The 27,948-nt window shown below is 41.2% G+C and overlaps 2 protein-coding genes across 4 annotated transcripts in view; one reads left to right on the top strand and one right to left on the bottom strand.

Moving 5' to 3' along the window:
• Positions 1–27,948, bottom strand: part of zhx3a (zinc fingers and homeoboxes 3a) — a 52,861-nt gene that overhangs the window by 1,984 nt on the left and 22,929 nt on the right. The window contains exons 2-3 of one of the 3 annotated variants that reach the window (XM_055222123.1): positions 25,795–25,934; positions 15–2,791 (exon numbers count right to left, since the gene is read on the bottom strand). In XM_055222123.1, coding sequence (XP_055078098.1) covers positions 15–2,617 — 2,603 coding nt within the window. In that variant the 5' untranslated portion in view covers positions 2,618–2,791; positions 25,795–25,934. Of the gene's footprint in view, positions 1–14; positions 2,792–12,504; positions 12,874–16,045; positions 16,130–25,794; positions 25,935–27,948 lie in introns of those variants that run through there. The other 2 variants (XM_055222124.1, XM_033967013.2) reach the window with 2 other exon arrangements.
• fam83d (family with sequence similarity 83 member D) lies at positions 16,071–21,609 on the top strand. Its single transcript, XM_033967014.2, has 4 exons — positions 16,071–16,550; positions 18,035–18,202; positions 18,358–18,482; positions 19,655–21,609. The coding sequence occupies exons 1-4, from the start codon at positions 16,071–16,073 to the stop codon at positions 20,436–20,438; spliced, it is 1,557 nt and encodes a 518-aa protein (XP_033822905.1). The 3' UTR covers positions 20,439–21,609.

Raw genomic sequence — 27,948 nt, 5'->3', positions numbered from 1 at the left:
TTATACTATCATACCTGGCCTGACTTGTGTCATTCTGTTGATCAATGAGTGACTGGTTGGCCACGGGCTGCTGGTGGTCCTCTGCACTTTCTGACCAAGGCCCCTGCAAGACTCCCATGGGTGCAGCCTCCTCATGAGCTCCTCGCATGTTGCTCTCCTTGGACCCCATCAGACCCAGCAGGGGTGGGTATGAATCCTGCCATACCATCTGCTGTGCTGAGTTCAGACCTCCTCCTTCAAGGTGCTTAATCATGTCTTGCTCTGCAAGTTTCTTTTTGTCTAGAAAGTCCTTTTGTAACTCAGGTTCATTGTCTCCATGGCCCCTCTGGGACTCTGGGTCCGCAGGCAGGCGCTGGTAAGTCTCGAGCCACTTTAACTGCCCATTCTTGTGGCTGTAGCGACTATCACTGAACCAGCGGACAACTTCCGACTTTGGCAGGCCTGTTTGAACACTTAACTCCTCGTACTGCTGGCTACTAGGCCAGCGTGTGCTGGAGAACACCTGTCTGAGAATGTGCAGCTGCTGCGGGGTCTTGTTACTCCATGGAGGAGAGAAGGAGGCTTGAGACGCCTCCGCTGGTTCAGGCTTGTGTTCTTGATGCACACTTTCAGGAGGAATCTCTGGTGCATTCATCTTTATCCTCTTGAAGTTTATATTGAGGGGGTGCAGTTTCAGCTCGGGCCCATTTGTGTCTGCAGCTAGAGGGTCATCGTCCTTAATGAGCTGCTGTAAGATTGACATGCCTTTCATAGAAAACTCTTTGTTGAGTTTAGTCTCATCTGAAATAGATGAGTTGTTCATAGTGATGACTGTGCTGCTGGTGGTTTCAGTTGGGGGTTTGCTGGCATGGTTCAGGCTGGAGGCAGCGTCGATACAGCTTGTTCTAGTGTATTCACTGGTAACACTGCTGTTGGTGTTTTTGTGGGTGTTGACGCTGCATTCCTCATTAGTTATACTATTGCGGGACTGTTCTGGAGGATTGTTAGTGCCGCTGATGTGATTGTTGCAAGTGGGGTTGGCTTTGCTGGTGTTTACTGCGTTTTTGGTACCATTTTGTTCTTCCAATCCAGTTGGTGAACAACTTTTTATGCTTTCTTTGCCATTAATTTCAGCAACACAGTGCTCATTATTGCTAATATTGGCCAAACTGTTGGTCTGGCTGTTGTTGTTACCTTGTCTCCTGTTGACAGTCTCACCATTACTCATGCTACTGCTGCAACTGCTGCTCCGACTGCTGCTGCCGCTGAGACCGGCGCTGCTCACAGGCAGGTCCAGACCCATGCCGTTACTTTTGTCTGGCTCCACAGTGGCTTGGGTGTTCTTGGTAAGTACCTGTGAGGTTCTGACAGCAGATGGGAACCTTGGCGGCAGCACTGAAGTAGAATACGAGACCCTGGTCACATTTGGATTGGTTGACATGTTAGCATGTTTAGCAATGACTCCAACAGGTCTGGTTTTCATAATGCCATAAGGAACTTTGGCCATAGGGAAGTTTGGTCCTTTCAAGCTTTGATGAACTGTGTGGTGGACAATATGATTGACCTGCCGAGGTGCAGCAGGTAGTTTTTGAGGTGCTCCACCTTGGAACACTGTATTGAACATCTTCCGTCTCGCTTCGTCAATCTCTTCAGGAGACCAGCTTATGCCCTGCTTGAGTCTCTGCGCAGTGAACCACAGTTTGATCTGCTCTTCTGGGAACTCAGAGACCACCGTTAGGTAGCAGAGTTCAGCTTTGGTCGGATAGGGGAACTTGCCAAAGGATGTCTTGAGAAAGCTGCTGGTGTCCATGGCAGCATCATAAGTTGGGATGCTGCTAAGGGGGATCATCACCTTTGGAAGGTCCTTATTGGAATCAGAGGAAGGAGGGGAATAAAGGGAGGGAGTGTGCTGGTGAAAGACATGGTTGGACACTGTCGTCGTAATTTCGTGAGAGACAGTTGTCCTCGGCATAGCTGAGGCTCCAGTGCGACTGGGAGCCCCATTTTGTAGTTCAGGCACATTTGTCAGCATGCTGGGGTCTATATCTTTTCCAGTATCTATTTTCCGTACCTCGACAGTGTGAGAAACCACTATCTTCTTCTGCTCCCCCTTTGACTTCATCATCTTTGCGATGGGTGTTTTGATTAGGGGGATACCAGATTCCTTATCTTCTGCATTGTCAGTAAAAAGGTTCTGCTCCACAGTTGTGATGCCATCCCTTTTGTTGACCATAAGGGAGGCAGTAACCAAGCCCTGCATTATTTTTGGATGGGTATTGGCGTTATGCAGAGCCAGAGCTTCAAAACGAACAACTGACATCCCACAGTTCAGGCAGTAGAAGGTGGGCTGGGCCCTAAAATCTAAGTGGCAGTTGTGCATGTGATCCAAAAAGTAGTTCAGGTCTCTGGATTCGAAATGGCAGGGGTGACAGCTGTAGGTGCCTCCTTTCTGTGTCTCACTAGCACACTCAGTCTTGTGAGAACAGTGGCCAGACTCTTCTCCAGAGATGCTGAGTATGCTGTCTTCTGGGATTGTCGGTAGAAGCTCTGGTAGTGAGCCCAGAATGATTTCCTCGCGTGCATGTTTGGATTTGGATGGTATCATGCAGGGTACAGTGGATTTCCTCTTGCTGGCCATGGTGATTCTTGGTGGTGATGACACAGTGGGAGCTTGGTCGTCCGGTTTGATGAGAACAGAGGGAGGTGGACAGTGGAGAGGGTTGAGCTGACTGTAGTGTCATGGACCAGCCACTATATCACAGTGTTGCTTCATGCCTTGAGACGATGCAGGACTCCTGTCACATGGAGAATCCTGCAAGAAAAAAAAAACACCAAATATTAAAATGTGTCCATTTAAAAGATTCTCTGCGACAATTGGCAGGCTCCAGTGTGTCCACATAAAGAATGGTGTGTGTATTTATTTTTCAAATTTGATTGGTGTGAAAAAAACAGAAATCTGTCACGTATGAATAGTACATTTCTTGGCTGTGATTTAGTTGGTAAGAAATTAATGGCATGAATTATTTATGAGATGAATTACAGTAAGCAGAATACAAAGGATGCCAATAGCCCCACACAGGATAATAGGTGTAGGTGGAAAAGCAGTGTTAGAAGAGTGGGAAGTGTGCAGCAATTAAGAGTGCTTGTGAAAAATTCTGGGGTTTGATTTACACAAGCAGTATGGTCTGTACAGTATTTAAAATGCTATCTAAAAAAAATCAATCAATATATTCATAAATTGCGTAAATTGAATTGTTAAAAAAAAGTCAACTTCTGAAACCCAACATGACTCCATCATGTTTTCCAGGTATATTACTGCCAAGTCAAAATATTGAAGTCTTTTCTATGAGTATTTCACCTAATGAAAAAAATCTCTAGGTACAGCAAATACACATACTCCTACACAGCCTCATTCAGTCACTGTTCCCTTTATTTACTTGGATTTACGGACCACTGTCTAGTCACTTTTTATGAATTTAGAAAAAAATTGAAGGCGTGAAAAACAACAAAGACAAAAATGACAGCCTAACCTTGATGATATTTTACCTTTTTCTTACACAGGTTTGGAAGATGAAAATGTCGGTGGTAGGGTTCCACTCCTATTATAGCTTTATAAAATAGAAATCGTTTGCCAGTGTCTCCGCGTCTGAATAATGGGATATTTGAACCTGCTTTTTTGCCTTAGCCTGCCACTCTGAATTGGTTAACATCAGAAAATGAAAATTGTCCTCAGAATACCCCAGAGGTTTAGCACCTATTGAGTGGGACGCACTTCACCACTCCATAATAAGAGACCTAACCCTGCAGCTGTTTCACATTGTCTGTTGCCACTAAATACATCCAGAATAAAGTGCTCACACACATTTGAAAAATATTAATTGCGTATTGGCGTTATATTATTATTTTTTTACTATTATTAACTCCAGAATGTATTTTAATTATTTCCCAAATGCAAGAAATCTGTCTGTATTTTAACCCAAAGTCTCTATTTTATTCTGTTCTTACTATCACAGGAACAGAATATTTTAGCTTGAGATGTTACACTGGACCACCTCTCAGTGCAGCGTGGTGTCAAGAGTGAAAAAAAGTGAAGCACTCGTGTGTGTTTCACAGCTGCCAGCAGAGCACGGTGTTGATCCAGGGCCTCCAACACGCTCATAAGGTCTGAGCAGGTTACTCCAAACACATCTGAAGCCATTTACAAGCTGCCGCCTCTAACCGCCTCATCCTACATTTGTTCGCGAGCAGCACGACATCGTGTGCATGCGTACCAACACAATACACAGCTTACTGGCTGCACAAATCCATTAGCAAGCCACATCCACCGGCTTTCTCTTCCGACAATACTCCAGTCATAAGGATGGATACGGATTGTCTCTGCTGTCTTGAATATTTCTGTGCTTTTTGCTTCAATTCGAAAACTCTATTTTCTGACAGAGCCAAAAATATTTGACTGTGTTCAACAGGAAAAATATGAAACTGGTTGAATACTCAAATGTAAAAAACATAAATAATTTGACAAAAAAGTGTTTTTTTAAAGCTTATTCACTAACAAAATTTGGTCTGTTTAGAAAGTATTTTTATTTATCGTTAAATATAAGTGCATTTGGTTGTTGGATTTTCTAAAAGATTATTTAGATTTGAATCATATTGTGGTTGATCATGTCTTAAATATACACAGTGGATGAAAAGAGCAGAAAGTGTCTTTTAAAAACGGGTGCGGTATTTTTAGTAAAGTCTTAAATATTCAAGCCACATGGCAGGTGTAACAAAACGCAAATTAAAAGGATCCTATAACTACAGTGTCTTAATGACGGGTTTCAGGTTAGACCTTTGTTATCTGGCCACAAGCTCCTCTGTAACTACACTGTATTTTTGATCAGTGTCTCCTTCACAACCACTGCTGGACTATCTGCACGTGAAAATTCAACCAATCACGGCTCCACAACTGACTACAGTGAATGTTAAAACCCAGGACTATGTTGATACTGCGTCTCCTCTGCAGGTCCTGCCTATTTCCCCTGTGTAGTAAGTCGTCTGGGTTGAGGATCTATGTTTTATTGTGATGCAGCAGTTCAATAATGATATTGTGGTATAATCAGCATTCTGATGGCCTCACCTGCCAGCTGGAGGATTGTACTGCTCACAAATACATTCATTCATTTTTTTAGTTTCCATCACCTATTCTGCTATGGGTCAATGCTCCAACCTGTGTGTGTGAGCAGAGTACCTGCTGGTAGCACAGCCAAAATTCACCCACATTCTGTCACAAGGGCAATTTAATAAATATCCTGCACATTTACAATCCTAATATTTATTTGCAAGAATGTAGGTAAATAAACATTTTGTACTTTAAAAATTGATAATGTGCCTTTTGAGACAAGTGCTTTATATGGAATTATTTATTCATCATCCTTTGATGGTGGTGCCCTGCTCTTGTAGCCACAGCTGCCCTGGGGTAGAGAAATGGAAACGAGGCTGCCCATATGCGCCATTGGCCCCTCTGGCCACCACAAACATCTACTCACACACTGCATTCAAACCATATAGAACATATTTTACTTCAGTAAGTGAGAAATGGGGGCAAAAGTGTATTTCTATTTTTGCTGAGTACATCTGAAGCATTGAGGGAAAAGTAAGACATCAAAGTGAAGCCTGTGCCCTCTGTGTGAACTGTGTAATACACACACTTCAGTGAAAGCACAGCAGAAGCCAGTTCTAAAAAAGCACTGACGTGTGACATACTGCCAAAATGAGTCTCCATCTAAGACCATCTATTCATATACAGACTGGCTTTATGATCAGATCCAGGGATTGTATACTGCGCTCCTCAGCCAGTACATCAGAGCAAATCCCATCAACAATTTGCCCTGTTTCTGGTTTGCTACAACAAAAACAATCAGACATACTTTCCCCAGTTCCAGTCACACAGCGTTCGTAAAGCACTTTCACAGCCTTCCTCTTTGACTGTGTCCACGTGCATGTTCACTGAGGCTGACTGGATGGTAAATAAAAAATGAATGTGCTCCAGAATTAAAGCCCTCAAATGACTGCCCCAACAGCACACTGCAATCCCAGACAGGCTGTAACAACACTCTATGTAACTAACCTGCTTTTATTCCTGCTTCTATGGACGGATCTACAGAAAAGGGCATAAAACAAAAAGATAAAAACTAGGTCACTAGCATCTTATGCAGTAATCCTTGTCCAGAGCATCCAGACGCAGGCATGTGCTGTATGTTTGTCCCCCCGAGAGGTCATGATATCCTCTGACGGCACAGTCGATTAACCCCTGCTGAGGACACGGCACTCATTCAAAACTGCCTTCCACTGAATGAGGGATTTAGGAGTGTGCTTTCACGCAACGCCGGCATGTACTTCGGAAACAGCTGGGAGAGAGAGAGGCTGCTATAATAGGAGATTTAACTTTTAATATATTTTGGTTCAAATACTTACTCAGGCCACAAAATGCATTTTAAAATATAAATTAATAAAATAAATATTAAGTTGATTATATTCTTGATTGCAATCCTCAGTATAGCCTGTTTTTATATATATTTTTTGTTTCACTGCATAAGCGCTTCACATAAATATAGTCTCTTTACAGTAACATTGAAAAACATTCTAGTATTGTTTTATTTTAAAGTAACAGTAGAGTTTGAGTACACATTTGGCTGCCCATGGTTGGCTTTGCTGTAGAACCAGCTGAATCAATGGTGGCTCCCTGTAGCTATGTGAAGCGATTGAATTTGTCCAACAAGCAGAGCTGTGTACTGTATGCCAGCCAGGCGCTTCACACAGCATCAGATAGACAATAATGTCATGCCCAAGGTAATTTGGCCACGGTGGTGGGCTGTGACTGGTGCGCTTCCCAGAGGGGACACCGCTCTCCACTTCCTTCATGAGAAAGCCAAAGATGAGCCAAAAGTTGAGGCAGGTTACGTAAAAAATCAGGTCATCTATCAAAAGAAAGGACTGCTTTATCTAGCCCATAAACCAGACACTGAGGCTTCCCAGACTCAGAGCCACTGAATGGACTTGCAGTGAAAAGCCAGAGCCTTGTGTTACAGCAGAGAGGTAGACACGGTTCAGACGATCACTGTCCCAACTGTGCCGCATGTCCCGTGCTGGCACTGGCCCCTGGCACAGGGGGAGGAAACCCTTTTGATCAGGGCAGACAGAGACAGTCCGGTGTGTGGAGAAGAGAAGCCAGAGAACACCCACACTCAGTGAGTCAGGACTAGAGATGGCATCTGTACAAGCGCTACACGTGAAGAGGAGTAAGATAAGTAAAGCTCCTGAGGACAGTAATATAATTAGTAATTACAGTATTACAGTAATCAATGCAGTTACAAAAATAAAATTAAATATGGGCTTGACTGGGGCATATCACGTCATTTAGAGTTCCCAGAATAGATTACTTTAGCATTTATTCTATGCTAAAATGAATTTTACATTAATTACTTCAAAATTATATTATGTATCTTATTTTTTCAATCGCAACTAAAGACAAATACAGTCTTTAAAGCTGCAAACAATGAATTCAATTTGCACTACATGTTTCTTTTTCTGAATAAGTATGTCAATATTCTGGTCTATAACAGGTGAATATATTTCTTGTTCAGCGGTGGGTCCTGTTCACTGGACTGAAACCACAAGTGAACCATTGAGCTTCACAAAAACAAGCTTTTCAAAACAAATGGGATTATGGCAGGTTTAAATTCTGATGGGCTTTATACGTTCCGCATGATTTAATAGCAGCTTTAAGATTTGCAGGAGGCCTCCCTTATGTGCTCTTACACTGTCATTTCCATGACAATATAATATTTACATCTCATTAATATTTAATTATATCCCTTTGTACTTAAATGGCAAAAAAGCTGAGGGTTCCGCTCCATTTTCAAACCCATTGGAAGGAAGCAGCATGTATTTCTTTCAACAGCTCATAAACTGCTGCAGTAATTACAATATTACAACACAAAAACATGGCCCAGTCTACTACCATCCCGCTACCAGGGGGAAAGGCAGGCTGCAAGAAGACATTAAAATTTAATTCAAAACAGTCCGCTGATTGAGCCACTCCCATTGGTCGGGTCACCTACAGTTGACATTATAGCAGACAGAGATTGGCGTTTTGTGGTGTCACTTGAATGCGGGTGTGTAAGGCAGACTGGAGGAACAAGGACAAAGGAAGACAAACTCCGACATTTGGGAGAGAAGTGACTGATGATGATGACAGGCTCTGTGTGCTGTTTCAATATTCCTCCCCGCTGACACCTCGTAGACACACACACACATAGTCACACACAGGCACGCACACTCCCATCGCACCTCCACAACAGTTAGCACCTTCTCTTTGAACCCCATCACTGGCAAAGACTCTCTGATGAGCCAAAAATGTAAAAAAAAAAAAAAAAAAAAATTAAAAGGAAGAATTTTGTCAACATTTGCTTTGTGTCTAATTATTCTTGACAGTGATCCGCATCTGTCTGGGGAGTCTATACTTCAAAACCCACAAAATGACCTGCAGTCTGGGCTGGAAGGAAAAGGGAACTCTTCATATATTAAAAAAAAAAAAAATCTGTTTAGCAGCTACATTTTTGCACCAAATATCCATTAAATAGATTACCGTCATGTGAGTGGATCAGCTGGACACCCAAATATAAGCCAGGCACGGACAGCAATTAACGCATTGTGGAAGGGATGGGGAATGGGGAACAATGCCGTCTCACTTAGAAGGGCAACGATGTGTGGCGCTGGGTAGTCTCTAAGCAGAACTGGTCGAATTTGCAATTTGTTTTTGTTTGTATGTGTGTCCAGGGTTGTCCATCAGGCTGCCAGCAGAGATAGTGAACTATGGTGCGTCAATAAATAAGTGGCCAATCTTTAGGGTGTAAAGAAAGCAACAGCAGGTGCACAATGAACTGAATAATAATGAAACGGAATGTAATATTTTACTAAAATTAACTAAATGTGTTGTCATTGCACTATACAAAGCACAATAAATGATGTGAATTTATACGCCAATTCTATTCTAACCAGCTATATATTTTACATAAGTTAAAATCACAATAAAACTAAAAATATTACCGTTTTTAATTAATTCAAGCTTTAGTGTATGTTGGATTTACTTAAGCAATTTACAATATCACGCACTTTTTAAAATTACAGCATTAACAGGGGAAAATGAAATGAACAATAAACAAAATCTGACACTACCATCGCACATTAAAAGATTATTAAAAACAAATTAGAAATGCCTAAACACGATCTTAACCTACAACAATAATGATAATACATGCAATAAAAATGAGAGAAACGTGTTGAAAATGTGTATATATTTCTCCGCTAAACAGTATGCATAAGTGTGATGGGCAGAAAACATTCAAGATTCATCAGGGTCATGAGCTCAAGGCTGGTTTAGCGAAGAATCATTGAGCGTGGCCAGTTTTGTGTTCAAGACATGGCTGCTCTGTTCTCTCCCCATTGTAACAGCAGAGTGCTGTGTGCATATTCATGTCTTAATGTCGGAGACGCAGGTGCTGTCAGCCATCGCTCTCGTCCTCCTCCTCTCCCTAATCTCCACACACACCCTTACCTCCACCACTGCAGCCGCGTCCACTGGGAGACCGGTCGCTGGTGCCACTCATGTGTTAACATCACCATGGCAACCCCTCTCTTCCCCTTGCCCACCACGCCACACAGCAGAGTCCCCTGCCCACACCCACCGACCTCAAGACACAAACAAAGTGAATTCCTCGCACTGCATCCGGTGCAAACTTAATCCCTGACAGCCATCTTTAAAAAGTCTAGTCATGGTTCAAGTCTCTTTACAGTAACTTTGGGTGAGGTCCGTAACCACTACTTCGCTTTCTTAATTGCATAGCAACAGAGACATTCCTGCATCACGACTGGTGAAAAAAACACCAGTCATACACAGAGTGAGGGCTTGAAAACAGTTTGCACAAGGGTCAGGGACGTAAGCGAATACACAGCGAATAAATACTTGACCAGAGCCCCTGCTAAATGGGACAAAACATCTTCAATGTGGATTATTGCTCATTTTATATCCATTCGATGTGTGCCATCTGAAAAGCTAAATGAAACACCAGGTACGTCACAAATGGCGTACGATAAATGCACATTTTTCTTAAATTACATGACTTAATATCATTGCGTGGTGACACTTTTCTTGGCCAAAGTTTGTACCGCCTTCTTTATCTGCCGCAATGGTGTTAAATGTCTGTTTCGTGATCTGTTAGCTTGTACTGTTAAAAAATGACATTGTCCAAAGTTCAGCATGTGTGGCCTAGTAACTAACAGACAAATAAACCATAGAGCACTGAGAAATCTGAGTCACGCATCATTTTACATAACTTTGGATGAATAACTTCTTCAGTTCTGTACCCAAGACTCCAGGCATTCGTTTGGCAACTTAAGAAGAAAAGGAAGAAAGATGGCGGCGTAGTGCACATTGTAGTGACCATCCTAAAATGGCTGACATCACACACTCCTCGAACTGCCAAAGTCTGGCAAATGCCAGCCCCTGCTGACCAAATCTTTCTTACATGAGACCGTGAAAGTAGCAGGGGCTCTCCACACTAGCCCCAAGGTTCTTTACCCCAAGGCATTTCTTTTGGTTGGAACTGAGCAAACATGCTGTTGTGGGGAGGCTTTTGAGCGCCCTGAGCTTCGATACGGCATTGGTCTGGTGACAAAAGCAATAGCACCAGGCTGAAAGACCCAAATAGAAGTAAACCCTGTATAGGGCCGGGTTTCAGCAAAGATAAATAGCGGTCGGCACAATATTTTATGGGGATCATGAGGTATGTGCAGTTGCGAATGTCTGTTTATTTTGAAAAGACTGGTGGATAGATGTGCAAGACATTTCATAGTTGGTTTTATTTGCTGAAGTTAAGGAATGTTGCACAGTCCATGTTGGCTGAATCTGCATATCATGTAAATCATGACCATATGACCTGCCATGATATGCCCCGGTAGAGACGCTGCATCAAGCTAACTGTATACTGTAGTGCTGTAGTATACAGTACTGTATGTGGAGAGGCGTTTCAGGGAGGAGGGTGCCACCTGGACACAGCCATGCACAGGACAGTGGGCAGCCTCGGCCCACTACACTGTCTGTGTATACAAACAGCCCGCTGTGTCCATAACCAAAACTCTGGAAGGAACTGAGCTCAGTGCAGCCGTGAGGGATGAAAGGCAATATGCTTGGCCTCATTAGAGCAGTTCCGAGAAGGGCAATGGAGGAACGTTCCCAGGGCTCCACAAAGGGAATTGACATTCCCCCAGTGGAAGCGCCCTGCTGGACTAAAAGCCTGAACACACTCTGCTCTCACCGGGCCAAGCCGGAGCAGAGCCAGGCTGCCCTGGCCAGAGCTCATTTACCTTTGTTTGTGTTCATCACACACGCCTGCAAATTAACTATTAGAGAGCACGACTACCACTGTTCTGGACTTTACACTGGAGACAATCTGTAATTCAAACATCTATTCATAGAAGAATATACCTAGATCTCTGCACTAAGTCTCGTGACCTAGATTATATGTAACATGCCCTACACAGTCCATTTCCCCAAAAATATACATGCGCCAAATGCACTGCACTGTTTGACAGGGCTTTTATGCTACAGACCTGCAGCTATGCACACATGATCCACACACACACATACACACACATACACATACACACACACAGTAGTCAGAAGAGGTCCCTCCCCAGGGCACGGGAGGACACATGGCTTTCAGATCCGGGCCATAATATTTGGGAACAGAAAGGCACTGTAACTTTGTATTCACATTTTAATACAGTCTTTGTGTGCATGTTGCTAAACGTAGGTACGAGACTGTACAGTATGCGCGTGTTAGTGTGCAGCAGCACATGTTGGCAGGAGGAACATGAGGAAATGAAAGAAAAAGGACTCCTATGGCATGGAGAGATACAGGCCTATCATTCTGTTGGGGGAATTAGTCAAACAAGCAATGGGTAAAAGCAGACCGTCGGAGTGCAGTTTGAATGTCTATACTCGACTCACTACACGCATCGAAGATAAGATATTGTAGGAGTGTTATGAGTCTTTCACAACTCTCTCCAGCAGCACACAGCGGGAGAAATACGGCGCGTTGTGCAATAAAATAAGCAGATACGCCACATTGTATAGAGCGAGCAAGAGCGTGAATTGGAGCAGACGCTGTTGGAAGTGTAACAAACTGACTGAGTTAACCCGTTTGACTCCATTCAGAAGGCTGAGGAGGGTACCAACACTTCGCCACGGAGCCCACTTGCCCAAATACAATGTGGCACTCCGTATAACCTTATGAATATCGCCCCCAAAAGCCCTCCACCCCCTCCTCTACCTACTGTCGCCATTTTATACATTGGTGACTTCATATAAACTGCCTAGACTACAGCTTCCATATGAAAATTCAATATTCAACAGCGAGACATGGTTTCAGTGGATAAGTTTGAAGCTCTCTCGCAAATCCCCAAGAGCAGAAGTGTCCTTACCTCAACCGTCGTCAGGCAAAAATGCGATCCGGCATTAAATTATAAATGAATAATATTGGATTAGGTCCGATCGCAGCGCTTTGAGGAGAAGAGGAGGCGAGCAGGGGGTGGGAGCTCTCCTCAAGTGAACCTGGTGAACTGGCGTGAACCCGTCAGTGACCACGGTAAGGTACATTACATTACATTAGCCGTCCAGCCTGTGGCGCGCACACTGTATGCAGACACCTAAACACTCCGCGGTGCAGGACGAGGCAGCTCCCAAAAATTATAGCGAGTGTATTTCCTCTGAACACGTGATTCGGAGCGTCATCCAAAATCCAAAAGCCCTTTCATCTAAAATTTGGAGAAGGGCGGGGATGAGATGTGTGGAAGTGGAGAGCAGGAGGAGGGGGTACGTATATGGAGCCCAGTGCGCATTTGGGTATGTCGTTATAGAACTAGAACAGATTGGGTTATACATAGCTACAATGGCGCCGTAGAGCAGCTCAAACACATGGATTGTGAGTGCATTGTGTACATTTGGGAGTTGGGAATAGTTTAGTGAGCTTTCTTTTCAGCTCGTTTTAGTGCCCAAAATGGTTTTAATTAGGTCATGAGTGTGTGTTTTAAAAGAAAGTTGCACTCGTCAGAGAAACAAGTCCTAGTAGATTTCGATGAATATTAATTGTTGTGGGAATAGTCAATCCTATTAGCCCAATGATTTTTAATAGATTTCTTTTGACGCGGCCCTTTTTCCAAAACCATAACTTTTACGCACAAACACACACATTCAACAAACGCACACAGTCACACACATTCAGAAAACTCAAATAGGCTTAGGCTAAATGTGAATTGGGAACAAATAGGCCTACATAATCAGTGCATGCTATGGCAAAAGTTATTCCTGGTGGACTATGTTGGTTTGACCCCGTGCGTAAAAGGCGCAATAGCCATAAGCAGCACAGGCCAAACAGCCAAAACCAAACGGCTGTAATCTAACACAAAATATGTCGTTGTAGTTATTAGGGCATTGTTCAATTAGCACACACTACAATCACACTGAAGCAAAGAAATTAGAAATGTGAGAACAGAAAAGCTGACATTATGTGACGCATGACATATAAGCTACCCAGAGGTGAAAATGAATATAAAGGCTTACTGCTTACTGCTTTTTCTGGTAATACTTAGTCCCACGTGCATTTTGTGTTTAGTGGTAACAGGTTGGCTACACTATGTTTTGGTTATTCCAGATGCGTACATTATGCGCAGCACAGACCCCATTGTTCATGTTCAGCAGCTCATTACATGTCTAATAAATATGTTGTGCGTTGGGGAGACGTGCATCGACTGTACCCTCCCACTTTGTCCTCCCGGAGTTCAGACGTCGCCTTTATCTGTTGCTGTGTAGGGTCAAGACAAACAAAGAGCGTCTATCAGGAAGAGGAGTCACTCACAAGCGACACCGAGGAACCGATTCTGTTCCGGTCTGCGCTGAGCGGAACGCCAAGTGGAGCCTAAACTATAGCGCGCACGCCTCAACGTTCTGAACAGATATTGTCATTGCAAACTTGTATTTTCACTCCACTCTGCTTTTTTGAAACAGTGATTATGGCTGTTTATATTTCCCCAGAAGCCAGTGTGTCCTGCGTGGATTTATCTGTGTGATTGTGTCCATTGCTCAGTGAAACTTTTGAGTTGAAACAAAGTAGATATTGTTTTATTAAAGGAATTAAACAAAGCAATCACTGGAAAACTCAAATTTGAGGTTTTTGTACTTCTGCACTTGGGTCAGTAGTGGTGACCTTTAGCCTCTGGAGCAGGACACTGAAATAATGGAATGAAAATGAAAAATAAAAAAAAGAGAAAAATAAAGTGCTTTCATGCTGCTGGTTTGCTATGTTGCAAAGTGGTTTGGGCACATGTTATTTTCTTTTTATCTGGTAGTGTTCTGTGCCAAAACAGTCAATACACTTCAAAACCAGAAGGACACATAGTTTGAACAAAGCGACAGAATTAAAGCCTTGTAATCCTATTAAACAAACCATCCAGGGACACACTGGGATGCATTTGTCCTTGGTACAGTCCCTACCTGTTCATTAAATTTTATGGGAAATTGAAACATTAGGTGGCAAAAGCACTATACAATTAAAAATGGTACTGAGTGGCTAAAATATTGGTTTCTGGTTAGAGGTGCATGTGTGTAACTATCAGTCTCATTAAGATGGATCTATTTCTGTAACTGTATCCATATAAGAGTAAATGTTTAATGCACACCAGATATACAGAACCCTGTCTATCCATAATTAATTGTGTATAAAGGTTCTCTGCTACATTCTTTCATTATGCCGCTGGCTTGGCTTCCTTGTTACCAGTCAGTGTTGGCACTTATGCACCTGTGTTACAGGATGTACCTGATTTGATCACTTATCATGCAACGTTTCATTTCTCATTGTGACTAATGAGTCTTGATATGTGCACCTTCATCTATTTTAATAACCTTAAATATTTATATAAATGTGTTTTAACAATAAAGACAATGTATCTGTCATCACATTGTTCAGCAATAACATATTAAAGTTAATTGTGTTACATCGTCTTTAAATATGACGAGTGAATAGTAACAACTCTAAAATGATTACAGCAGAGGCTGGAGAAACTGATCTAAACCTACAGATTTGAGATTGAAAAAATGCTCTTTGGTTCTAAATAAAGCCCTAGATTGTCCTTACAACTGATCTATCATTTAATGATAGGCCTGTACTGAATAATTCAATGATGTGTATTTGAAAAGATGAAAAAATTAAAATATTGTGGGTTTGACTGTTAAGCAGAGACATTAATATATTCTACTACTGTTAAGACATTAGTAACAGTGGAACAAAGAGGGGCATGATAATAGATATTTTATAACAGGAAAGGTACAAGTAATGCAAGTGGCCTTTAGAATAACATAATCAATAGCTAATAGGCTTTATGCTATGTGATCTGAGTTAATCTGATTATAAAGAAGGAAAACCTCCCTATATGACAGTATCTGTGCGCAGAGTTGACGCAGTGTAAGATTAATGTAGCCTACACAGAGCATGTGCCTGTCAGTGCAGGGTTTCTGCTTATGTGCAGTGTTAAAGTTTCCATTGTTTGCATTTGGATTCTGGATCACATGCACGTGCATGCATTAACTCACTTCTAACACTGTTTCTGGTCTGACATGTTGGGTGTGCATTGGAGCAGACTTACAGTTGGACGGTACAGACCAGGTTAGGGCCACATGTTGAGTAACGCAGAGACGTGGAGTGAGCGCGCAGCGGAGTGAGCCCTCTGTGTCTCTGTCTGCTCTGTGCGCTGTAACCGGATCAGGGCAGAGCGGTGGGACGTACATGAGACTTGTTTGCTTCCGAATGAGCCAATGAGACCGCCTTTACATTAGACTGACACAGCCACTCGTCGAGCCATAGGACGCCATACACGTTTGGAAAACTACTACAGCCAATACCCATTGAGGACAAGAGACACAGAGGGACGGGGCCAAATACAAATCATCTGCGTGGAGGTCAAACGTTACCTGCGTGGAACAGGAGTTCTGCATCATGGCCTCGTCTCAGTGTCTGGACGACTCTCCTCTTGTGTTTACAGCGTCCAAAGCTGATGCTGAAGACTTACAGGACGTGTACAATGAGAGACACAGGCTCGCACTAGAAGAACTGCTGTCCGGGGGGCTGGATCGCTTCTTGGATTTTCTCAGAAAGGAGAGAATCCCAAACTTCCTTTCAGACGAAGAAATCGAGCGCGTGAGGCGCGCGTGTGTGGCCCCTCGGTGCGCATCGGTGAACGGCGACGACCTACACCTAGAGACGACCGTGAACAGCTCTGTGGACTGCTCCTCGGTCACGTATTTCCCCGAAGTGTCTGACGTAGAGCCGCCGGTGCTGGAGCTCGGATGGCCAGCCTTCACCGCGGGATCATACCGCGGGGTGACGAGGGCCGTGGCGCATTTCCAGCCCAGTTATGGACAGTCCATTTACAGCTGCAAAGAAGCGGCCCGACGCATGATCCGCAGTGCCAGAGAGGTAAAGGGGTAACACCATTAGGCCACACATGGGCTGTAATATGGCCTAGAAATGAGTCCCTTTAGAAAAACACGTTCATGTGAGTCATGTGACCGTTTATGAAGCCTAAATATTAAGATCTAAGATTTAAACATGAGGCCTATTCTCAAACATTAAACTGTTCAAAATTTCAGAACAAAACACTTGTCATTATGAGACTATTATAATACAACTAATACACCTCAGGACCCTGCCATTGTTGTGTTGAATAATGAAGATTGGACATAGGGGAGGCCTACTTATATCCCTAAACAAAAACATACGATTTAGATTCTTTTTGATAACATTATTACAAGTACTCACATTGGACAAGTAGATAATTCAAATGCATTCCTTTTTAAGATTTTATGGTCATGTATTTAACAAAGTCAAATAAGATACATATACATTGAAAATGAATGAGGTTATACTTTATGTTAACAACACAACCAAAAGGATAAAATGTAGTGTTATTAAAACATAAAAAGCAGTGAAATATTTCCTCTAATAAACTGCTGCCATGCCATCATTTAAGTGTGTATGTGTTCACCAGAGGGAAAATTAAAATCTCAGTCTCCCATGCACCTTCCAAAAAAAAAAAAAAAAAAAAAAAAAAAAAACAAAAATACATGGCACGTCTCCATGGAATATGTTTGATCACTGCCATTTTTAGAAGTTCATATTTTTGGAAATCTTGATTTAAAGAAATCATTGGTTAAAAGGATTGGAAGAAAAGGCATGAATATTCATGAGTTGTATTTGATGTGGAGCTGTCAGTTGAGCTTTTTCTTTTGTACTTGAACATTCCAGTATTGAGCTGAGTGTGCAGCAGGAGCAGCACCTCAGGCCTGCAGAGGGCCTGCGTACCAGATGTGCTCTGACTTGCTTTACTATTTTCCACAAATGCTGTTCTTTTCTTAAGACTATTTTATTATAAGACATTAGATACTTGGAAACCAGTTTGAGTTCTTTACAATACCATTTCCACCCAGGTAACAGTTCTGTTCTCTTGACTGACCTGAGCACATAGCTTTCATTGTACATTGTAACAAAACATCACCATTTTTGGTTGGCCACTGTCAAGAGACTACACACTACCTTTGTCAAACCCACATAGTTAAAATTATTCTCAAACACTGCTACTTTACTCCCTACAAAAAAAAAACTATTTCGTGCAATAAATTAAAACGGGGATTTTAACCCTTCTCTGCACCTACTTGTCTTCTGTATAAGAGTCGTTTGTTTGCTGACCAAGCGTCACTGCCTATTGCTATGGTAACAGACCGCAGTCAATCGAAAGCTCATCAGCACACACATTACGGAGAGTGTGTCTGACAGCACGTCTGTTTGAATTGGGCCCTGCATTTGATAGTAATAAAAACACATTCAGGTGCCACATCTGGGAGTGTGCTGCAGCTACCATGACTGGAATTCTATTGTATTGTCTCTGTAATTTTCCACTGCAGGTGATCGCAATAGTTACAGACTCTCTTACGGACCTGGACATCTTTAAGGATCTCAAGGAAGCCTGCTGTAACCGTAAAGTCCCGGTGTACCTCCTCCTTGACCAACCCAGTGCCTCTGCCTTTTTGAAGATGTGCCGAAATTTGGGCGTTAACTTGGAGAATCTTCGGGTATGTTTTCATTAATGCAGGGTGTGGCTCAGTGTGCACCAACATTCAAATGGCATCAAATTCAAATGTGTCCTTTACGATGGGGAATATATCGGGGTGGGGCTGTTTGCTGTTACTCACTGTTATTTCTCGCTGTGCATTTTTAATCCCTCCAGCAAATGAGAGTGAGAACCATCACTGGCACCACTTATTACACGAGATCAGGAGCGCGGATTACAGGCCAGGTTCATGAGAGATTTATGCTGATTGATGGAAACAGAGTGGCTACAGGTTCATACAGGTATAACGCCCTTTTACATAATCTATACTAGGAATGTCTGACATTTACACGCATCACTAAACTCAAATGTCAGTTTGATTTCAATACTACCCAAGTGCAACAGTAGGTTGATCTGTGATTTGATTTTACTTGTCTTGCACTTATAATAGACTGTGCAAAAAATAATAAAATGCACATAGTTATGGCAATATGAGGTATGCTTTATATAGTTTTTCAAGCTATTTTCTTACTTTCTTGTTCACATTTGTTGTCCGTGTCCTATTTTTGTCTTCAAAAGCCCGGAAGAATATTGAAATAGAATTGCTTTGATTTCCTAAAGTATATGTTAACCATAAATGTGTCAACAAATATTGTTCTTCTTTATTTTTCTTGATTAACATTATATCCTAAATTTTGTCAGAACAATTGTTCTAGTTCCATTAACAGCTCAAAGTGTATTTCTCTCTGTCACAGAGTAGATCTCACTCTCACCTCTAACCTGTTTCATTCAAACGTGTTACACAGAGTTTGACATCCAGTTTTTTTTTAGTTTTTTTTTTAGCAATCTAGTGTGCACCCTTTCTTTACAAGCAGGGGAAAACTTTTACAATTTGACAGCATTTTATTGTAATACATTGCTCCAAATATAATTATAATTATGGAGTAGGTAAAAATCAGATTTTTGTACCATAGATGCACACAGACCACAGAAAATCTGGTTTAAACAAAGCAGACAGTACCTTCTATTTTTAATAACCCACTGAAAATATGGCATGGAAAAATAATGTGTTTGGTATAATGGCTGTGCCCGGCCACTGTCTGGACAGCTCCCTGTTTTTCTAAAGCACACAATTCTAATTTATAATTCCACCGAGAAACCGAGCATGAACATCAAATTCAAAACAACATACCTGTTTTTTATTTTTAATTTTCCAAGTTTCCAACTCCAGTTGTTACCAAAGCATTAGCACAAATACTTTTCATTCTAAATCAGCTCAAAGTTTAGATTCCACCTTACATTTTGTATATAGTAACTGCACTTTTTCTCCTCAAAAAGAACAATCAGAAGTAACACTAAATCTTACAGGTCATATGTCTCTCACCATTGTTTTTGCAGTATTTCTGTTTTATATCAAACTCACATCCACACACTACTGCCTTTAACAACTACTACCCTTTGTTATTTTGTTCAGATTCAACTGGACTGATGGCAAACTTAACAGCAGCAACCTGGTAGAGCTTTCTGGTCAGATATCTGAGAAATTCGATGAAGAGTTTCGAATCCTCTATGCCCAGTCCTCACCACTGAATGCCCACAGACCCCCAAGTGTTCGAAACAGTGGCATCTTTGATCATAACTTCTTAAAACCAGTTGTGCCGTCATCACCTTTTACGCCAAAGGAGAGACTTGCAGAGCATTTGTGCGTTACGAGCACTCCAACACGCACACCGCACAAGCCTCTGGTCCAGTCTACAGCTCAGCCAATTGCCGAGGTGAGTCGAAAGGCAAGCCTGGACTCAAACGCATCTACTTTAATTGAGAACGTGGAGAATGAAGAGATCCTGGCTGGTTGCACCAAAATAGTGAGTCATGACACTGAGCCCTGCCACGCTACTACCCAGACCAGCTTCTTGTACAAAGACAAAGATGTTCACACAAGTAACCAAATCCAGAGCAAAACTCCAACCAAGGAACTCCTCAACCATGAAGCCAAAGACAAAGAGTTAAAAGAATGCTTCTATAAATTGGCCAAGGAGCGCCAGTGTCACTACACAGCCATCCGCAACAAGCTGGAGCATATAGTGGAGGCAATGTCCCAGAGGCGAGAGCTCATCGACATCTCCAACCTGACTCGAGATCCAGATGCTCACTGTGAGCAAAGGATGGGGCCCGACATGAGAATACTTACAGAGAATGCATGTATGGGGACATGGCCTAGAGCGAGAATGTGTTCACTAGACAGTCCCCCATGTTGAAAGGGAAAGTAGTAGCAACACTGTTAAATGTAAATGACACAGTAAAATCTACTATGCACTACTCACAGCGAGTGCCTAAATAAAGGCTAGAAATAACTATGCAAAATGCTGGGCAAAAGAAAGCAAGAGTGATGCATTTACCTGCAATCATCTCATCTCTGTTTATTGTAAGAAAAACACTGCCTGGCCAAAAAAAAAGTCGCCACCTGGATTTAACTAAGCAAATAGGTACGAGCCTCCTGCAGTTGGTCAGGTCTAGGTTCAGCAACAGTCTGTGCTTAAAGAATGAGGTCAGCTGACACCTGAATATACTGAATGACCAGGTTTATTCCATCAATTAATTTTTTTCTTCCCCTGATGACACGGGCATATTCCAAGATGACAATGCCAGGATTCATCGGGCTCAAATTGTGACAGAGTGGTTCAGGAGCATGAGACTTCATTTTCACACATGGATTGTCCACCACAGAGTCCAGACCTTAACCCCATTGAGAATCTTTGGGATGTGCTGGAGAAGCTTTGTGCAGCGGTCAGACTTTACCATCATCAATGCAACATCTTGGTGAAAAATTGTGACATTGCAGAAGCGAAATCAAAACAATGCCACAGGGAATACGAAAATAAATATTAGAGTGCAATCTTTTTTTTTTTTTTCTTTTTGGTGGTGACTTTTTTATTGGCCAGGCAGTGTTTGTACATTTATGTAGCGGTAGAAGGGGCTGCTTTAGAAGAATTATTAAATGTGATTACAAAATATGCTTTTAAGGGTCCATAGCTGCCTAATATTTTGACAAATCGATATTGGTGTCCTTAGAAACGTCCACATGTGCTGTTAAATATACTGTAAAAGGTTTGCAACACTAAAGCACATTTCGTTTAGGTCTTGATTTTCAACGGTGCCTTTTATATTTTGTTGTGTGTGTATGTAAGAACTGATTTTTGGGGTAACAAAATTGTAATTAACACTAACATTGTGCACATTTTTATGCAAATGATTTTGAATGTATTTTGGGGATTATACATTGTACTACTGTATAAATTGAAGAACTGTTAATAAAATAGCAGGTTTTCATTTAAACCTCATTTTCTGCTGTAACTGCCTCTGAGCATCCTTCCAAAGAGCAGCTGGCTCTCACTGTGCCTTGCTAATAAAAGTAGTGTTTCCTTTTGATGAGTGTGATTTTTCTTTTCAATGCCACTGTTAACACACCCTTTGTGTTCTCCTGCAACACAATTGTACTTTAACATGCAATCAAATTCCAGCTAAGAATGCCTCTGAAAATATTTGGTCAGAACTTCCGCAAAACACAAGGAGGCAAAACGCGCCAAAGTCACTTCACAACAAGAATGAGCACCTGCGCCTTCCTCACCGCGCTGCCTTCATGCAATTAGTTAGAGAGACAGCATCTGTGATACTGGCTCCTCGGCTGATTGGGCGGCCAATCACAGTGGCTGTCCAGGGTGAATTTGGAAAAGGAGTGCTGTTCTATATCACAAGCAAAGATTAGTGTGAATGCTAAATGAAATGCCTATTTACACAGACAGATGGGCTTTTACAACTGTGCCTTTTTAAAATTATATTTAACACATCAGGTCTTGTCAACATAATTCCTTTAAAAATATTTCCAGATGGCCAACAAACAATTCTTAAGAAGCACTTATTTTGTTTGCCTCATATTACAATTGCACAGTGGAGTTTATCACTAAGGATTTACTTTGAGGCAATCTGGTTTGGTCTACTTAGAAATGCATTTGATTCAAAGTAAAGTTGTCAGGTCAGCATACAGGCAGTTCAACAGCAGCCTCCCTCTTGTGACACTAATGAGAATGAATTTACACCTCTCCACATCGGGCTGTACGTCTGGCACTCGTGTCTTGCACTTAGGCACAAAGGTCCTGCTGAGAGCGATCACAACACTTCAGGCGTCTGCTTCAATACAGCAGGTGACGTGTTATAACTTACACCTCTGACTCTTACAGGATTAATGTTTAACTTTACCAAAGCGGCGTGTAACTTCTCATGATGTACACAACCGTAACAGACAACATAACATGTGTCTAGAAATCTCAAATAAGTATGCAGCTACGATCGAAAAACACAGAGTGGGGCAGAATACATTTTCCCTCATTACACCTAATATTTGAATAAATATCAATTTTTACAAGCTGCATGTGAATCACTGCAATCCAGTTTGTAATGGGCTGTGTAGTTATTTTAGGTATTCTAATTTAGTTTTAAATCACCAAAACCTGCTAGAATATGTGTGAAAAAAGCCAGAGTGCTTTACTTTTCCTGCAGTGTTAAACTGTAATGCAAAACAATGAAAAATACATGTTACTATGGAGCTGAAGTGAGCCATTAAATGCTGTGCTGTAATATAAGGATGTTAAAATGTAAATATTAGGCCAATGTCAAATAAAAGGGGCAGAATGCAGCACCTGAGACAGTTGTTTGCTCATTTACAATTATTGATAGACTTGAGGTCAGAAGTCGCTGCACTAAACCAGGTGAATGGTAACTTGACATTACCATATTAACACCATGTGCTTTGGGTATGATTTGAACCGACTCTGGTTAGAGGGTGAATTATTGCTTTGCTGTGTAAATATATGTTCCAGAGTAAATGAAGTCTGGGTGGGACAATCTTAAATTGTCTCACCAAGACAGTTGCACAGATTTAGTATTCTAGATCAGAATTCATGCATTAGATTTGTATCTCCAGTTCACGAAAAGCAGTGACTAACAACAGGAGAACAAGACAGTGAATAGTTGTCTCACAGAGTCCATTTATCAATATAATAAAATAATAAAATAATAAAGATTATCTATTATTTTTAAACTCAACTCAAGTAAAATATTGATGGCATAGCTCCTCAGGAATAGGGATTTTAAAAAATATATTTTGTACGATGCAAAACTAAATGACAAACAAGTATAAGGGAAGCAGATTTTTTTTTAATACTCCTGGGTTCTAGCTGAGGCTGTAATTATATTGTTTTAATATCAATTTACTCAGTCCAATCAATTGTGAGCTCTTTGTATCGAGGGTCAGAAACATGAACAATTCCTATTCTGATTAATAATTGTTTTGTATTTTAATTATACAAGTGCATGGTTAATAATTTGGTCGTACTTATGAAAGAAAGTAAACCATTAATCATGAATAGCATCAGTAGCTCTGGCGAGACACAACTGAGAGGAACGGAAACTTAAGTGGTAATTAACAATGAGAGGTGTAAAAAAAAATAAAAAATCCTCTGACAGTGGCACATTATTATCATGCACCCCAGACTGTTACCAGGCAGAAAGGTAAGAACAGCAGGCTTTTTAGAGGCTGCATTTCCAACCAGGCAGACAGATGAAAAGCTTGTGCATTGATTATGTAAAATGATGCAGCTGAAGGGATGTGATCACAGTAAATACAGTGGTGGTAATATGGAAGAGAATAGTATTTGATTTTAATTGGCTGCCGTGAAGCAACCACTGGCTGTAATCAGGGGAGCGGCGGGGGATCCACAACACAACAGTGAGCAGCTATTTAACTGCCTCGTCTGCTAAACACATTGTGCCTAATTCCACTTCATATGGCAAATGAGACAGTAAACATAATCACTGCCAAAGTGTAAATTAACCTGACACAGTTGACTGAAATGTACAGATATGCTGATTGGGGGTGTGTTAAGTAGCAGATTTAAGCCACAAGAGGGAGCTCTAACATAAGGTGTAACCAAGTGCCTGTAGTCAATGGGATAAAAGGAAATACTAACAATAGACTTTATACTCACTATCCTCTTATATACAGTCAGACAGTGATACCAACACCAAGACAGAATTTCAAACTATAAAATGCAATGCTATCGTACAACATTTGTGATAAATAACACAATTTCAAAAGCAAAATTTAAGATAATTATGTAGAGCCTAGACAAACTTGAATATATGACGTCTCTAAAAACATTCTATTGGGATAAGAATAATATTTAGCCTACTCAGAATTGAAACCACACAAATTCATGCCACATTATAGTAAAAAATCTCACGTACACAGGCTTGTTATGCGAATTGTACACTAATTCTACTTACTACATAAAATCTGACTGGGTAAAAATGGGTAGCTTTAGGAGAAAACACTTTTTCCTATTGCAGCAGTAATAATTTGCTTTACTTTAATCTGATAAAAAATATGCTTCCACAAGATGGTAGTGTGCACCATCATTCAGAGCTATTCACAGTGAAAAAATAATATGTACTTAAAAGATTATCTGTTTTAGGTCAAGTAACAATCAAAAAGTCATTACAGAAACAGTTTTTTTTTACTTCAAATTAAGTTGTAATTGTTCTATTTTGATTATAGATTATACCTGCACACATAAACAAACAGTCTATGACACAATGAATAATGAATGATGTTAACACCTATAAATCTAATAACAAAATAACTTTTAAAAATGTCTCTGCATCCGCTTTAGGTCACTTAGTATTCAAAAGAGAATTGTCGTGGCAGAACTTGTACTGCTGCATGCTGGGTAAAAAAATCCTTGTGGATGTCAGCATGTCTGACAGAAGGTGTAACGTTATATCCCACCAAATATTGCATTAAAGCCTAATCCAGTCAGTCGGCACGCTCTTGGGCATAATCGCAAATCAGGGCTCTCCAGATGTGAGTTAACCTTTAAATTACACAAGTGCATGCCAAACGCTGCTTATTTGGGAGATGCCAGCCAGCGCACAGCAGGTACTAACAGGATTTCTAGGTGAGTGCTCCTGCTTTATACCCAATGCAAATTCCATCTAAATTGAATATTTATACTGCATAAATTGACTGTGTATTTTGCACATTTTGGCTTAATTAAAAGTGTGTGATGTGTTAGCACCATAGACACTCCCACTGGGCCCCTGGGGACACACTAGATATGGACCGTGCAGACAAACAACACTGGTCATCTGATTGATTATTGGATTCATTTCAATCATTGCTTTCGTCTAGGTGCCCTATGACTGGACATTGCACCTCCAAATGAACCATCAAAGCCACAGTTTGAGAGGAATTCTTGCTTCTCAGGATTTGGCTCTTAAACTAAATAGCTGCAGTTTTGGCCCCTGACAGAGATAGACTGTCCAAGCGCTCTTTCCCGGTGCAGAACATAAACCTTTTAATTACAGCCAACATGCCTGATAGGTTTGAGGCTTGATTACTTGGCCTTCATTAGTCAAATTGTGAGCTATAGTGACTCCCAGAGGTGCAATTTGGCAACTCTAAACGCTGCTGTGTTTAGCAATTACATTTAGCCTACTCCAGCCCAAACAGGTGTGAGTTCCCCTGCCTGGACCCACAGCCCCTGCATGAGCACTAACTGGATTTATGATGCGCTTCAGCACAGCGGGCTCGTGCCTGGTCTCCTCTCTCTCTTCTCCACAGCAGCACATTTTGAAGACCGCTGGGTGCAAAGGCAAAACACGCATTTGGGATTGTTCATCACAGGCGTGTAGAGAATCTGCAATTAAAGAAAGACACAAGTAAAATAGGCATGTGAGCGCAGCAGTAATCAAGACAATACTTTTAGTATTATGGCCCATTGTGTCTTGTGTAAATACGCAGCATATGGATGTCCTCAATATGGAGCATTGCTTGAGTTGAGGATAAATTGGAGTTGAGGTTAAATGGAAGGATAAATGATAAATGATATCAGGAAGTTGATTGTCACCTGAGGTCTAATATAGGAAATATTATTTTTCTTTTGCAGTCAACTTTAAGATTAAAACTGGATTCCATATTACAAATGATTAGCATACATAGCTAAATATATGCAATATATGTATATAATGTATTGTTTAAGTAGGGCTCTGTGATTAATTAATTAATACAATTGTGATCCAGAAGTTCATAGTTTTCATTTCATCATCAACTTTAAATTAAAGTGGTTTATCACCCAGTCCTGAGACAGTAAATGTAATGTGGTTTCAAGAGAAATTCAAGATTTATATTTCCTCAAATATATCTCCCCCACACACACACAATATATCATATATCTCAGATTGTTAAAACAAAAAAAGAAAAAAAAAAGTAAAACTTCTTGAACATTTTAAAGATGTGAAAGGTTCTCTACAAATAGAAGTCATTATGATTAAAACGTGTTTATTATTTTTTCTTGTAGTTATATCTGATCTGTGAACTGTAACATAATAATGTATGCACAGTGTCATAAAAAATATATAGTAGGTGAGAAGTCTGTGCGGTAAAATGATACATGAGACAAGCCTAAAACACGCCATAGTGTGGAGCACCGGCCCTGACTGTAACCAACAAACTCCTTGTTCTATTCAAATGTAGGAAATGTAGAGTCCAAAGTTACTTTAAATACACTTTTTACAACAACTATTGTCTTGTGCTGGAGTTAGGCAATATGATTCACTTTTTAATGTGAGACCAAAATAAACATGATAATTAGTCTAATTTATCAATTAGTTACTTTGTACCTGTTTATAAATGGACTCTTGGCACATACATGGTGTGTCTTTAATTTGGAGAGAATGACCCTGACTAAAAGACAACAGTGATAATAAAATGTGCTTATGGGGCACTGACTGTTCTAGATAAGTGCTGTCATCGTGATGCGTGTTTGCTGTGCCACCTTGGCCCTGTTTGTCTCCATCACGGTGCACAGTGGATGTCACAGCAGTGAGCAGAGAGCGTTCTGCCTAGGGCCACCACACACTGATAATGAACGCTGGGCCTCTTGGAAAATGCAGTGTGCGGTCAGGGCCTGTGAGTCACACAATGACATGTGCGGATGTTCACTTTGCACAACATTCAGACAGTTCCAGCATAACTGTTGCATTGCTGATGCAAGCTTTAATGCAGGTGTGAGATATGGTGGATGGAGGCTTTAATGCTAAGCTACATGTCAGAACTTGGGTATACGCTGTATGGGCTGCAGCCTTGGCTCTATCTTTAGACGAGTACAGCTGCCCCGTAACACCCAACCTTAACGCAAGACGTTCAGTGGAGATTTACGGCAGCGGGCCATGAGAAACAGCTGTAGTGTCTTGCCACTTGCTCAGTCCAAGGAGTGCAGCCTGAGGTCTACAGTATTATATTTATTTTGTTTACAGCAGCTGACACAGTCACTCCTGATAGCAGACGCACTTATCAGTGTGTGGGACTGCTGAACATCTCCACCACAAGTCTGGAGTGTCCGGTGCTCAGGTCCTGAGTCAACCACCAGAAACAAACAAGTCCAACCGCACTGTCTCTGTACACATCAATGTGTAAAGTTTCTCTGGACAATAACCTCAACCGTCAAACTGTAACTAAACAGATAACATGTAAAATGCACTTTAAGTAGTGCTCTGTTTTATATTTATATCAGATTTATTATAGTAAAATTACACTCGTGAACACACAGGTCAGACTACATCATGTTCAAGTTGTATTGTATATTGTTTAACTTAATTCCCACACAGCCATCTGTAAAACATAATAAATGAGTTTATTATGATGATTGATTC

Source organism: Periophthalmus magnuspinnatus, chromosome 5 (assembly GCF_009829125.3).
Source record: "Periophthalmus magnuspinnatus isolate fPerMag1 chromosome 5, fPerMag1.2.pri, whole genome shotgun sequence".
NCBI classification, from domain to species: domain Eukaryota; kingdom Metazoa; phylum Chordata; class Actinopteri; order Gobiiformes; family Gobiidae; genus Periophthalmus; species Periophthalmus magnuspinnatus.
This window is presented reverse-complemented; position numbering and strand designations above follow the sequence as displayed.